Genomic DNA, 15,588 nt, shown 5'->3' with positions numbered 1-15,588 from the left:
AAAACGTTCCTTATCATTGAAAAACAGCAAATTAAAAACATCTAGCAAGACATCGTATAACAAAAGTGCCATTTCAAAGTTGTTGTTTTTTTGCATGTGGTCATAACTTGGAACAAAGTGGTTCATTAAACCATAAACTCATGTGGTTTCAACCCATACATACCAAAGAGCAAATCTTTCTATTTATGAAGTTTTCTGTGGATACATGAACACGCAAATCCATCCAAAAAGTGCTGACTCATGTTATAGTCTTTTCAGTTTTTAATGTGGTTTAGTTATTATTACCGTCATTATTCATAAACTAGCATTCATGTTACAGTATTATGATGGAAATATGCCAACCTGAAATATGACAATGTTTTGTTCTGAGTTTTGGGCAAAAGTATAAACAAGCACGGTCTTTAAATTAGATACAAAAAAAACAACACTTTTGACATTGTTGTAGCCATTTTAGAAAATTATGAAATTTGTAGCATATTCATTGAAAGCAACCGGACTGTGGTGTTAATCAAACATGTTGCGCAATAGCAGACTTGTGTTGAAAGCAAATGACAACAACCCAGGATATGTTATTCATGTATTAACTACCCTCAATACAGTAACACGACATGTTGTTCAACCCACATTTCATGTGGAGACAGAGAACAATCGATTAGCAAACCTCCTCCTACAATATCTGCATTTCAATTATTTATTAATAAGAGAAAACAAGCTGGTAATTTCCTCCTTCTGAGGCGTCATTCAACCTGCTTAAAATTCACCCATTGTATTCTCAGACAATATATATATATATCTATATATATATATATATATATATATATATATATATATATATATATATATATATATATATATATATATATATATATATATTACTGTATGTGTGTACTTGCCTTTCCTCTTGCTTCCTCTTGAATTCCTTACTTCACTCTGGTCCTTTCGTATCCTCAACCTCTCCTCTTTCTATGTTGCACCATCATATTTGCCGTGACATGGCGCGTCAAAAGGAAGGGAAGAAGAGGTAGCAAAGGAAACAGAATATGAAGAAGCCAATAACCCAGTTGACCGAGTAGATGTAGATGATGACCATGTCCATGTCAAAACGCCAGCCTCGAGATTCGTCCTCAAAATCCAGCTCGTCCAGACGGTAGCCTCCTCCGTGGGGGAACTGGCGTCTCGCGATGGGACTGGACTGCCTCTGGAAGCCTGGTTCGGGTGACAAATGGGGCATCTCATCTAGTCGTAGTGATACTCAACCCAAACGAATCACAAAGAAAATTGTCTGCTAAATATTCTGACAGTTTCTTTCCTTACTTGAATCCATGCCCGTTCCAATATATTCTAATGGCGAAGAAATCGAAGAAATGCATCAAGAGGTCAAGAACGTAACAATTAAGTTCAAATCCCAGCAATCTTTCCCCTAAATTGCAAACTTCACATTTAGAATCAGCTTTATTGGGCATGTGTGTTTACACATACATGGAATTTGCCTATATATACATATATGTTATACAATCAACAAGATAAATATAAAAAAGACGTTAAAGACAACCGAGACGACTGAGTAATGCAAGTAGTGCAGATGCAGGTGTACTTCAATATGTATTTAAATTACTATCACGATGCAATATCAGTACTATCACACATATAGCGCATCCTTCTTGGGGATGGTGCAACAACGCTTCCCCTCAAGATCTTCTCCAAACATGTTTTGCATCAGAGGAAATTGCCGGTGTGCGAGGGAAAGGCGGCCCCTCCAATGTGTGTTCTGTATGCTCAGATGAAGGGTTGTGTTTGCACCATTGAAGCCTTGAGGTACTTTAAGGATGATTGTGTAGCAGGTCTACTTTACTCTGTCACAGGTCTCGTCGAGACAGACAAAGAGAATAGCACGTATAAATGAGTCATACTGCTGCTGGTACTGTGCCAAATGTGGTGATTTGATCCTGAACTGAAAGCATTTCCACGTTGGGGTGATTTAAAACTTGCCTCCAAAGATACGAAAGAGTTTTCGGCAGCTCGGGAGAGGCCACTTCGCACAACTTGCTTTCTGGAAGTTCTGCTTCCGGAAGAGGTATTCTTTTGGGAAGAATGTCCTCGCCGTTTGGTTTAGCTCTGTAACAAAAAGACAGAGAGACAAAAGTGAATACTATCACACATGAACATCTTATTCTCACTTCACAATAGCCTGGATGGATTATGTTTGATTCATTCAATACAGTCTAAAAAAGAAGCAGATGCAGCATCACCAGACTCCCTCATTTCTCTCCTTGTTTTCTTTCTGTGTCACCTTGGGTTTGGTAATCAACACAAACATCTAATCTACAATGCTTGTCATCTAATCACTCACAAGAGCCCTTAGTGGGTCTGCTGTGCTCTTTACCACGGCCTCTCTCTCTCTTTATGGCCACAGCAGTGTCCCTGCCGCTCACTTTCTCCCACAAACATTCAGCAGTAGGCCAAAGTGACTTCGCGACCATGTCCCATGTCATCAGCACGCAGCGATAACGAGGTTCATAATTGGCGGTGAGAGTTTTACTGTCGTTTGTCGCAACCCAATGTCACTTTCAAGGAATTCTATCTCCAATTCCCATCAGAAAGCACAAAATGACAGAGTTCAGACGGTGTTTGGTTTCGTCTTCCCGTTCCCGTTCTGGGTGACTCATCTGGTCGGAGCTGAACTAAAGGTCTGCCCTGCTCCCTGTGGGGTGTCTGCAGCTGGGATCTGCAGCTTAGATGTCATCAGTACAACAGACAACAGACATACGAATACACAGAGCTGCAAATGTACATGTATGCATATGCAATAACGGTTATATCCCACAGTCATGGATTATTTCATTCCGAACTACACATTTTATATTGCCGTATTTTTATCCACCTCGCAGATTTCAATCCAGGCTCGTGATCAAAGTCACAAGTAGAGGTGATCTGTATTTCTAATCATGCGAATTGTATGGCAAGTGCTTTTCTGCCCATTAGCTCACCCTTCTGGAAGAACACATGAGTGATGATTGTTCTGCACAGCGGGCAGGGGGTGTTGGTGGGGCTGTTCTTCGCCAGCGTTCTCAGACAGGGTTCACAGAAGATGTGATTGCAGGGTTGACACATGTACGGACTGAAGTACACATCCAGACACACCGCGCAGATGTAACCTTCTTTGTCACCGGCGCTCACGTCCTCGTCCTCGCTGCTGCTGCTGCTCGATGGGTTCCCTGTTGAACTCTGGGTGAGATGGAAAGGCAGAGAGAGGAAAGATACATGGATGTATTTGCTCGTGTGTATCTTTTCTTGCAAACCTCCTCGCACATGTCAAGATCGATATGTTTATACGTGCAAACATATGTGGATGGGTTTTGTGTGTTTTAGAGGAGATTCAAAATACACATGACCGATCCTATTTACATCATAAAAGTATACAAATAAAAATACTTTTGCCCCCTTCAATGAACCACCATCTTAACGTCTGCCCCAGTGAACCCTGGGAGCTGGGTTGTCAGGGGCAGTAACTCTTGGTCAGGTCTCTTTTACGGCAAAGTGGTACCAGAGGAAGAGCGAGTCACTGACACTATATGATTTGGCAGGAAAAGAGTGGTAACACCTCGCCCGAAAAAAACAAAAGAGAAACCGAGGCCCCCTCATGAGCCCTTCCCTCTTGAAAAACACAGCCTTTACCAGAGTCGCCCAGGATCAGAGGTCCCGAGCAGGTGTGGGGGCACTCACGAGCCACCAGCTGAGCGCAGCTGTTTTTTGTGCTTATGCACCAACAACTCAGAGCACTCAGTCTTTTTAGAGTCTCTGGGTGGAATCCAGGAAACGCCGCAGACTGGGGGACTCTGTAACGTCCACCAAAACGTGTATTGCGAGGGAATTGGGAAGGTCTGGCTCAGGCCCCCAGTCCCTTGTCCCTGTCTTCAACTCCCACTCACGGAAAGATTTTTGCACGCACCCCGAGGGAAGCTGGGAACATTGAAATCCAATTGGTCCATGTTCAAAGCCTCCTTTTGTAGGAGCGGCTGCTGTCGGAGCTGTGGTCAGAGTGGGGTACCAGCTGGCTCGGACAGACACATTAAGCATCAAATAAAGAAATACCAATTCAGAAATATGCGGTGCTGAGCCTACATTATCACGACAAGATGTCGTCGAACCAGCTGGCAATAAATTCAAGTGAGAGTGTCCTCTTTCATGTCCTTCTTGAGATTGTGTACAAAATACTCTCTCCTTTAATACACCCCTTTGGATTGGGTGTAAATGTCTTTGACACCCACCTGCACACCGCAATAATACGTGTGAGGACATGAGGGCGTCAGGTGTGAGCTCAGCAGAGTGAAACGACTACCATACCTCCATTTTCTCACTTCTCATTGTAAAGCATCCACGTTGTTTGCTGAAGAGAGCTGTTTGACCCTGACGTTGACCCTAATTCTTACTCCATTCAAAAAAAAAGGTGTCGCATCTCTTAAGGAGTTTAGACACAATTTGGAAAGTATTGTCCTCAGTTGACCTTTTTAATCTAGTATGCATCCTTTTATTCCATACAGCATAACTCCTCTCCCACCCTCTACACCTTTGCTCTAATCTCTCTCATCTCTTCACCAGTAAACCTGTCCACCTTTCCAGGCGCGTCATCCTCTAAATCCACACTCAGCATGTCCTATAACTTCCAGCTTCATGTGCAAGAGAGTACCAAAACTTGTTTTGAGATCAGTATCCGGCCGGGGCCCCTCAGGTCCCCCGTCTCCTCCTCAGACCTACATCTGCAGACCCAGAGGATCTGAGTCTGGAGCGTGAGTCTTGAAAAGGCAAGGGGGGGGGGGGGTGTACATACAGTAATTACCGCTTTCTCACCCAGGGGGAGCTCCAGGGACTTCCGTGTTGCACCAGTCCTGCTTCCCAAGGTGTGTCATTAACGCAGAGTAGAGAATACACAGTGCTTAGCTCCCAAGTAATCACGGGCGCCGAGGCTCTCCCCTGGCAACACGCACTTTATCACGTCACCTCTGTCTTGTTTGCATTGGTAAACGTGTCAAAAAATTGGACTAAACCTTGCATTTTCACTTCTTTTCTTCTGCAGGTTACGCTAACCTGAAACAAATGTGGTTTGGAACGATTTTAGCAATAATTGTCTCTGCAGAACCACGGGCAGCCACTGAAACCACATCTCAGCTTCCGTGCAACAGCTGGATAAAGTAACCCAGCAATCCGGCACTAATGGTTTCCCCATCACACGGGATGAAACCACTTCCGGTGGGGAGCTGGATGACGAAAACACCGGCTCTGACCGTTGGCCTTCCTTTCAGTGTATGCAACACCGACAGCAGGACATTGTACTCAGAAATTCTCCCATGAAATCCTATCAGGGGAGTTAAAACAACCATTCCCGCCAAAAATAAGGACATGTTGGCAATAAAGTCACATGAAATCTGAGAAGAAGAAAAGGAATAAAGCATCACAGTTGGATATGCAAATTGTGAAACACATGTTGACGCTAGAAATGTGACCAATTTCCCCCTGGAGATGAATAAAGTATCTATCTATCTATCTATCTATCTATCTATCTATCTATCTATCTATCTATCTATCTATCTTTTGTTTATCTGCCCTTGAGAAGTGTCTTAAAATCCCTATAGGGCTATGACTAATCGCAGGAATGCTGTTTCTTATCGTGAGCAGCGCCCACGTGAAGTGCAACGTTGGATAAAACTGAGGAAAGAGCATGCATACTCAATAAGCCTTGATAATGATGAATGACCAAGCGAGCCTTTTTAATTGCCTCTGACTGAATAAAAGGGGGAAGTTGGGATCAATACGCTCACTCGCTTCTTCACTGAGGGTTCGGTTAGAAGACCAATGCCACTCTCAGACAGGAGAGAGGTATCAATCTTCTCGTTGGTTTGACTCAGCAGGAAGTTTGAGTTTAGAAATAACCAGCCCATTATATTGAACACAACTGCATCTGTTCGAGCCAGAATCTGCATTATGTGTCTACATCTTGCATACATTAACGCGCCAACTCCAATGTAAGGCAGAGAGGAATATCTCAACTAAAAATAACACACTTAACGGGGAGGCATTGAATAAAACAAATGATATTCTGTGTCTCCAAGCAATTCATTCAATTTCACTTTCTCGAATTCAGCTGTCAGAATAATTTCGATCCACCAACGTGACAGCCGATCCGCAGCAGCCAATCAAAACTGAATTTGCTCTTTTGTCTGCTTGTTTCTGAAGGGCTCTCCACCCAAGCCTCATCATGCAACTAATTCAGATGTAACCCCACTTTAAACTGCATAGACAATGGCTTTTGAGATGAGCTGGCTGCTGATAGGACTGTCGACAGTCAGACTGTAGATGGGATGAACGTACACACACACAATGCACAGAAGTACCAGTTAAAAGTGGACCCAAGAAGCATTGGCTGATTGCCTATTGTATCGTACCACACAGGCACACGCACACACAGCACTCATACTTGATTTCTTTCCACCCTAAAATGTAAATGGGCCTTTAAGTTTGGTAATTTAAGGCTGGAGTGCCTTGAGATTTGAGCAACTTAAGACTATCTTACAGCTTCTCAAGTATCCTGCTAATGCAAGCTGAAAAAGACTGCACATGATGACAGCAGTGTTGCATTTGGGGACTGAAAGAAAACAAAGGTTTGTTATTCGGTGTTGGATAATTGCTCCTTCTTCTCAGTGGCCCCATAGAACTAATGCATTGCTTCTCGAGTTAATCAATTATTTGCATTGTATTGATTGGGACATGGGAAGAGAGAAATAAATCACTCAGCGATTTAATCACAAGCTATTCGGTTCATCTTAGAACACAAAAAATGAAAACTTTTGGTCAAATAACTTTGACTTCAGTGACATGTTGACGCTCCGTTGTGTCTGTCATTCACCTGTCTGCTGTCCTGCAGTTGACTTTGTCTCCACCTCTCCCGTCTCCTCTGCCTCCTCCTCAGACACTTAATCCTGTTCTTCTCTCGCTTACTCATCCTCCTCTCCCCCAGGGGAACACAAGGCGGCACCGCTGCTGAGGTTATGGTTTGACCAATCGCCTCCATCACGCCGCTGCCTCCTTCCTCGCCATCTTCCAAGTCGTCGTCGTCGTCGTCCTCCTCCTCCTCCTCTTCCTCCTCTCCTCGCTCTGAGCGGATGCGTGTCTGAGGACTTCGTGATGGTCGTCCGGCTGCTGCCCCGCTTCCCACCTCCAGCCAGAAGGGATCCGCCTCTCTGTACGAACTAAACGGGTGGCGGCGCAGGTTTCCCGCCGCTGTCCGGGATGAAAGCCTCTGAGGGGACGGAGGTGTGGATCTGGCTTGCGTGGGAGGCTGAGGGAGAGCAGAAGACATGGCCCTCGTTGCTGGCCGAGGGGATTGGGGGTTTAAATTGGCGGCGACGGTCTGGGCGCAGCCGGTACTTGGACGTCTGGGACTCGAACATCCTCTCTGCAAGTTGTTTGATCCTTCGCCAACTTCCAAAGTGTTGTTGAACGGGATGTCAGAGTTACTGCTGGACGAACTTTCAGCGCTTCCTGTTCCCCGTCTGTCCCGGGCTCCATCTCCATGAGTGCCAGCTCTGTCAGCCTTCCTCTGTGGTTGTTTTCCTCTTTCCCTGCCCCGTACGTGTTCGACACTTTGCCTCTCCTCATCCCTCTCTTGGTTTCCCTCTCTCCCTCTCCCTCTGCCGTCCTCGCGGCAGGTCTTCCTGTGTGCCTTCCTCCCCGGCAGGGCAGGCCTCACCAGCTGCTCCACGCCGCTCGGCCTTCCCTCGGCGGCCGGATCCGCGCTCCTCGGCCCAGGCCTCGCCGCTTTCAAACACCGAGCGCGAGACTCGCTGTTGTCGTCGTCTTCGCCGGCATCCTCACTTCCGCGACCTCCAACTCTGGCTGACACATTTACACTCGAGGCTCCCAAAACGGAGCTCATCGCGCCGCTTTTCGAGCCCCTCGGTCACGAGCAGAAACGCTTCGGATTCAACTTCAACCAGCCAGCCTGCATGGTCTTTCCCCTGACATCTTCTTCTCAAGTTTCCTCGATGTCTCCCAGTCCTTCTGGGTGTATAGCTTGAAGCTTTTTCTTCTTCTTCCAAGAGCTAACGGGACTGTTCCAGTGTAGAGGAGATGAGCACTGCAGCCCTCTGGCCTGCCCTCTCCTGCCCCTGTTAGCCCACTGGGACATTCCACACTGTTGGCAAAGTCCCCCTGGTGAGCCCCATCACAATGGGTGCACATGGCCTCACTATTGTACCGTGTGACCTATAGAAAACACAGCGCTATGCAACCCCTGAATACACACAAAAATAAGGTGAAAAAGCCAGAGCCACCTTTTTTTTCTCACAACCACGACCATGGTGTCAGCTTTTTTCCCCCACTCTGCGGTTTACAGAGTACAGAAAGAGAGTGTGTGTGTGCATGTGTGTGTGTGTGTGACTTTTCCTTTATTCAATGTCTGATTGTTTTTATTCATCTAGACTCTCAGAAAACTTAAATGCATTTCTCATCTCATGAGAACTCGAGAACGCAAGATAACTTGTTCAATGGTGCTTTGTTGCAACAGATTGCTGTATTGTTTTTTAAATGGAGGAAATAAAAAGGAAGAGGAGAGTCTTCATCAGTGGAAAAACAGCTTCAGAATTTAGGCTTAGGTTTGGTGAAGTGTTTACAGACATTGTTATAATTTCTGAGCACAGAAAGAAACAGTTAATCTGTGTATGTCACAGACACTTGAGATATAAAAGTTTAAGTAAATATTTAATACAAAGAACAAGAGTAGAGCTGAAGCTTGTATCACAAAGGGATCTAAATATATCTTCAATGCATTCAATTAAAGTGTCTTTGAGTATTATGAAAAGTGATATATACATTAAATGCATTATTCATTCTTCTGCACATTAAGTTAAAAGTGTCTCTCTCCTAAAATGGATATTTTTTTATTGGAAAATGCGATCATTAGTGAACTCAAAGCACTTTCAGCCACAAGTGCATAGAAAATCTATGTTCTCATGTTTCATGCCAGCAGTGTTTCACAAGCGCTGAATCTTGTTTGTGGATTCATCCCAATACTTAGTTGTGTGTTGCGTGTGAGAATTCACATGTTATTTTGTGCTTGTGAAGGGTACAAAGACGCTTTTCTTTTCCTGGCGTTGCCCTGAGTCAGACATCGAGAAATGGTGGCACATTTTGATCAGAATCTCGACGAGGAGATTATTAAAGTACGATAAAACACCTTCAACCCAGAGAACCTGAAGACATGGCAGATGATTTTAGAGAAGAAAAAAGGACGTTTTGGACCACAGACTTATTGTCTGTTGCAGAGCTATTGACATAGAGAGCGTCATACAGGCAGAAGGAGTATAGGACTGAGTCTTGTACTTGTATTTGTATTTTATGAGCTAAATTAATGAGTGACTCCACTTTGAATATTAAGTGCAGCTCGCAGCGATGCATTAGCTTGCCAACGCTACGCACTCCGGCAAAATCTTCAAACTTCTGCCCTCTGAAAAAACACATCCATGTGTGACTGCGACTAAACTTGAAGTGGAAATGTTGTATTGATGTAAAAAAAGAAGAAAGGAAATAGCTAAATGGCCTTAAGCTAAAGCTAGCACTCATTTTCATTTGGAGACTCAAGGCAGGGAGGGTTAGTCAAGTTCAACGAGCATGCAGAGCAGAATGTCAAGCCGGGGTTGACTCCACTGTTGTAGCTTTAGTGGGAGAGAACACATGCTGTTTGTCCTTCATCTTTCATATTTAGTCTACAGGGACACAAATGTTGGACTCATTGTACCCAGCATTGTAACTGGTGGCTTGTCGTCACTCGAGTCTGCTCTTTGTTCTTTACATTTTTCCTTTTTGTTGGTATAATTTGGGGTGAAATGATCCTGCTAATTACCCCTGCGCACTCCTCCCTACTTCTATCCACCCTGCAAGTAAGTGTTTGTCTTTTCTTACAGCTATTGTTTTTCTCAAGGATGTCTCTCTCTCTCTCTCTCTCTCTCTCTCTCTCTCTCTCTCTCTCTCTCTCTCTCTCTCTCTCTCTCTCTCTCTCTCTCTCTCTCTCTCTCTCTCTCTGTTTCGGCAGCTCACCCCTTTCCTGTTTCCTCATCCTTCCCACAGTATCAAACTTTGCCCTAAACTCGAACTACCGACGCAACAGTGGCCGTCGTCAGAGGCAGTACCTGCTGTAAACAGCAGATGGCAGCAGCTCTCCTCACTGCGCCGTCGCGGCGCTGTCCCTGGTCCTGAAACTACCTCTCGCTCCCGAAGCTCTGGGCACGTTGCCTTTTGTACGGTTCAAAAGCCACAGTTGCGACCTCAAATGCTATACTTGTTAAGGAGTTTCTGTTGAAGACATTTTGCTGATCAAAAAATGCCTGTTACAAAGGAAGTTGGCGTAAACGAAAAGTTATTAAGAAGTCATACAAAATGAAGAACTGTTCTCAGTTAATATGTCTACCTGCAGTATCCTGTCGATATGGATTTATTTTTGCTATCATGCTATTTTTGCAATCACTCAGTTCGGCTATTAAGTGTTAGTCCTGACTGACACCTACCATTTCAGTTGTAAACTAAAAAAAAAATCCATAAAATGTTACATTCAGTGAGTCCAAAAAGTAAAAACAGAAGGAGATAGAAAAGGAAAGGAGAGCTCTGCGCCCTCGTCGGCTGTCTGCAGTGAAAAACGGAGCTACAAGGAGAGGAGAGGCGCAAAACTCCAGGGCGACCTCCACACGGTCTGACGTACCAGAGCTGCTGGTATAAATGAATTCACGGCGTCACCGAGTTCAGATGATTCGCAGTACCCGTGAGCGCACCCGGCTGTCAACACTCACGAGCTACAACTCACACAACTCCCCTCACACACTCACATACACAGACACACGCGGGCACACACGCTCACCAACACCTCTGCGTCATGCGTCCTGAGAGCGACGGCACGAGCGCGGTAACTCCGATGGACCCCGGTAAAACGCGCAGCGGCAGCGGTCTGAGGGGCTGACTGGGTCCTGCGTATCTGTCCAGCGTGTCCCTCCCACCCCCACGCCGCTGCTCTGGGAAAGTTGCGCTCTCAGTGTGGCCGCATTATGGATTTCATAACAACGAGCGGCAACGGCAGCAACGCGACCAGCGGTTACCCCGGCGGGGTGGACGTGGTCGCCGACTGGGACGGCAGTGAGAATGGCACGGGCTCTGGGTCTCCGCCAGATGTGAAGCTGAGTTACCAGATTATCACCTCTCTGCTCCTGGGGGCCCTCATCCTCTGCTCCATATTTGGCAATGCGTGCGTCGTGGCGGCCATCGCCCTGGAGAGATCTCTCCAGAATGTGGCCAACTATCTGATTGGATCTCTAGCCGTCACAGACCTCATGGTGTCGGTGCTGGTTCTGCCAATGGCGGCCCTCTACCAGGTTTTGAACAAGTGGACTCTGGGGCAAGGGATCTGTGACTTATTTATCTCTCTGGATGTACTGTGTTGCACTTCATCCATCCTGCATCTGTGCGCAATTGCCTTGGACAGGTACTGGGCCATAACGGACCCCATCGACTATGTAAATAAACGGACTCCAAGGCGAGCTGCGATCTTGATAAGCGTGACTTGGCTAATTGGTTTTTCCATCTCTATTCCGCCTATGTTAGGCTGGAGAAGCGACGAAGACAGGGCGAACCCCGACGCCTGCATCATCAGCCAGGACCCGGGCTACACCATCTACTCCACATTCGGGGCTTTTTACATCCCGCTCATCCTCATGCTGGTCCTGTACGGGCGAATATTCAAGGCTGCTCGCTTTCGGATTCGAAAGACGGTGAAGAAACCCGAGAAAAAGAAAGTGTCCGACAAGTGTTTGACTGTGTCTCCGGCCATCTTCCACAAGAAAGCCAACGGGGAGGCCGGGGGCAAAGGCTGGCCGCGCAGCGACGAGTCGAAGCCCAGCTCTCCGTGCGTAAACGGCGCGGTCAAGCACGGAGAGGAGGGTGAGTCACTTGAGATAATCGAAGTTATCGGCAACTCCAAAACGCACCTGCCGCTGCCCAACACGCCTCAGTCCTCCTCGCAGGGCTACGAGCACATGAATGAAAAGAACTCGGGGGCGAAGAGAAAGATCGCGCTGGCGAGGGAACGTAAAACGGTCAAAACGTTGGGCATCATCATGGGGACTTTCATCTTCTGCTGGCTGCCCTTTTTCATCGTGGCACTTGTGCTGCCTTTCTGTGCAGAGAGCTGCTACATGCCCGACTGGCTGGGCGCAGTTATTAACTGGCTGGGCTACTCCAACTCTCTGCTCAACCCCATCATATATGCCTACTTCAACAAAGACTTCCAAAGTGCTTTCAAGAAGATCATAAGATGCAAATTCCACAGAGGGTAACCCCCCCCCCCCCACACACACACACACACACACACACATAGCGAACACGTGTGTGTTTGCCTACATGTGGAGGGAATGGACGGACAGCAGGATGTGTTCGCTGACTATATGGAGAGGGGGAGAGATCCAGACTTTTTATTCAGGGACAGTCTCTTTTTTTCGGTGTGTTCTCCGAGGACCGTGTAAAAAAAACAACAACAACAACAGAAAAGCCGCGGGTTCACTATCCGGTGATGAAGAGAGACAAGACGGGAACTTTCGCTCTTAATGTACAAGCTCATGTTTGTTCAGTGTTGTAGCTACAGTATATAGCCTATATGCGACGGCAGCCATCGTTATATTGCCATGCAACACGTGTCATGTGCTGATTCCATGCATCCTATCGTGAGACACGCGGGGTTTCCGTCCCACGCCATGAGCTTTGTAGCACTGAAACAATAAAAGCAATCAAAGTTTGTCATTAAGAAATATGAGTCCATCTTTGTTTAGACAATTCAAAAGGTACTGAGCCAAGCAGAGATCTGGGCCACTAAAAACTAAATAAAACAGTTTCACTTGGGACCTGTCTCATCATCATCATCATCATCATCGTCATCATCATGTTATGAATGAATAATTTACTGTGTTGATGAGCAAACAAAGCAGTGGGCAATTTATCAATTTGCTTCGGCAAGCCATACCGATGATGGTGATGGTGGTGATGATGATGATGATGATGGGCGATTAGGCTGTGAAGTGCATGGTGCGTTTGATGTCTTACAGCAAAAAGGGGACGAAGCAACCCCCTCTGCCAATCCAACAAATCCATCTCAGAGTCAAAGCGAAAGAAGATGAGCAATTCTTTTTCTCAAATGAAGGCTGGTATTACATTTATGATATATGTCCCCCCCCCCCTTCCTCTTCCTCCCTCCCTCTCTTCTTATTCCAGAGCTCTCCCTTGCTATCCCCATTTCAGTGTGTGTGTGTGTGTGTCTGAGGAAAGAAAATAGCTCAAGAGAAGAATCAGGAGAGGGCATCAAACACATGTTTTCCCTGCATTAGCTTATTATACTGTACCATATAGCATTGAGTATTCGAGAAGACAGCCTTGCATCAACATCAAGACACGCAGTTCTAAATTTAGTGCAAGCACTCATAATACCACATAATGTACAGCGAGAGGAGGGGGGGGGGGGGGGGGGCGGCACCACATACTCCTTACTGCTCTAACTGCTCTCGTCAATCAAACAAATCCCAGACACAAACCCACTTACAGTAGATACAGGAGATAAAGACTGTCAGAGGGAGGAAAACAACTTTCAGGAGGAAGTCCCCTCGAGGCCTGCACGCTTCACAAGATGGGTGGCTATTTGGTGCGTATGGTCATGGCAACACTTCAAGCCCAAGGCATCGTGGGTCAGTCATGGTGGCGGGAGGGGCTAAGTGAGCACGGACGGACCAGAATGTAATTTACTGTGTTGGCAATTTATGACACTCATGTCCGCCACTCAGCAGGTTGCGGGAAACATAAAACACTTGAAAATAATAATAATAAATCCGTACTGTTCATGTAGGGTAAGAATGTATAAGCAGTAGAGCTATAGGTACAATTATGTTTGAATGAAGTATAACGCTGTAATGTGGAGTATGCAGATATGAGGACATCTGTGTGTTTATTAATGTATGTTTGAACAACTATAGCGCCTCCTGGCACCTGTGAGGCTGCATAACAGTTAATGAATCATTGATAACACAGAATAACAACGCTACACTTCAAAAGAAATTAAATATGAATACACACATTAACAACTGCTTAAAGTTTGTTAGGAATTATTGATTAAAATGTCGTTGTTTTGTGTTCAGGACTCATAAAGACAAATTGAGCTTAAAAGTTAGAGTGTAACTCAAGGGCCACTTACTGCATTTCTTCAAAAGCTTTCCAACACATCTTTTGCTCAGTTATGATGAAATAGGATATTGTAGAAATAAAAAAAATACAATTTGTACAACATATCTTGTAGGATTACAACTGTATTATATGACATTGTCGATGGTTCGTTAACTTTGAATGCATTTACAAATGTTTTACGACTTGAGTCTTACAAGCAATTTACCGAGCATGAATAAATGTCTATCAATGTGAAGTAGGGGTTCACAATAAAGTATCTCAATGGCCCCCAGGACACCCACACAGTTGCAGCCACAGGACAATACAATATGTTTCATGTCACAGAACTTAATTGAGTCGGAAAACTGGACTTTTCCCCGCAGACAACTCATTGATTTCAGGAAATAAAGATTTGGCCCGGGCCGAAGAAAGAGAAGCAGTGAGGCCGAGCTCTCAGCAGCACAGTCCCTGTATGCAGCCATCATGAGTCAATAACTCAATAGTCATTTGAAAGAAAAACTATTCCGCCAACTCTTTGAATTTCAGATTCTCAAATGCAAATTTTGTGTTTTTCTCTGCCGTACGGCCGACGTTCATTCTCAGGATTGTAAAGAAAACTATCTTGACAAAATGATTAATAGAACAGTAGGAAGAGTAATGAAATTATTCGTCATTTGTGGCCCCACTATAGCAAAGTACAAAATGTTCTTGCCAAATGTTGAAAATAAACAAGATCAGCTGTCCAGAACCAAGACCACTGACCTTTGTTAGTGTAACAGATAATTGGGTCAAGAGAAAATTCAGCTGGAAGGAAGATATTATATATAAAAAAAAAAACCTCATAACTCGTACTTTTTGCTCTCTGGTGCACTACCGCGACACATTACTCAAGATGCTTTTGGAAAAAAAATGAATCCCATACCTGTGACCTGCAGGTCAACTTCTGGGCTCATGACGGTGTCGGCGAGGCCCGTAGACAACGTGCCGCGAGCCGAGTTTATTTTTCAATTGTGAGTCCATTAAAATCATTACATTTGGATCCTGATGCATGGGATTACAAGACAGCGACCTCCTTTGAACTATTCAGTAATATCAAAGCTTTGGATTGGAAGACTGCCTTAATCCCACTCCCTCCAGGATTCTTAAATGTAATGTTAGGTAGGTGGGAGCAGTGTGATGACGCAGGAGCGTCGCCTTCAACCCCCGGGAGGCGAGCAGAGGGGAGGAGGATTATATGAAATGGCACCACAAACAGGGTGATTACAGGGTTTATTATAGGCGTACCGCTGCCCTCTGGCCTGAAAATTGTATGGAAACGGCATGAGATCATGCCTACATGGAGTCGGTCGG

The 15,588-nt window shown here is 45.4% G+C and overlaps 1 protein-coding gene across 1 annotated transcript; it reads left to right on the top strand.

The window, feature by feature from the left end:
* The first annotated feature begins 10,812 nt into the window (after nucleotides 1-10,812).
* htr1aa (5-hydroxytryptamine (serotonin) receptor 1A a) lies at nucleotides 10,813-12,808 on the top strand. Its single transcript, XM_068605291.1, has one exon. It carries the CDS (start codon nucleotides 11,088-11,090, stop codon nucleotides 12,369-12,371), a length of 1,284 nt encoding a protein of 427 aa, XP_068461392.1. The 5' UTR covers nucleotides 10,813-11,087; the 3' UTR covers nucleotides 12,372-12,808.
* The last annotated feature ends 2,780 nt before the right edge of the window (nucleotides 12,809-15,588 follow it).

The sequence above is a fragment of the Clinocottus analis genome, unplaced genomic scaffold (assembly GCF_023055335.1).
Source record: "Clinocottus analis isolate CAN_PGR_092001 unplaced genomic scaffold, fCliAna1.0.p SCAF_7, whole genome shotgun sequence".
In the NCBI taxonomy this organism is placed as follows: Eukaryota; Metazoa; Chordata; class Actinopteri; order Perciformes; family Cottidae; genus Clinocottus; species Clinocottus analis.
This window is presented reverse-complemented; position numbering and strand designations above follow the sequence as displayed.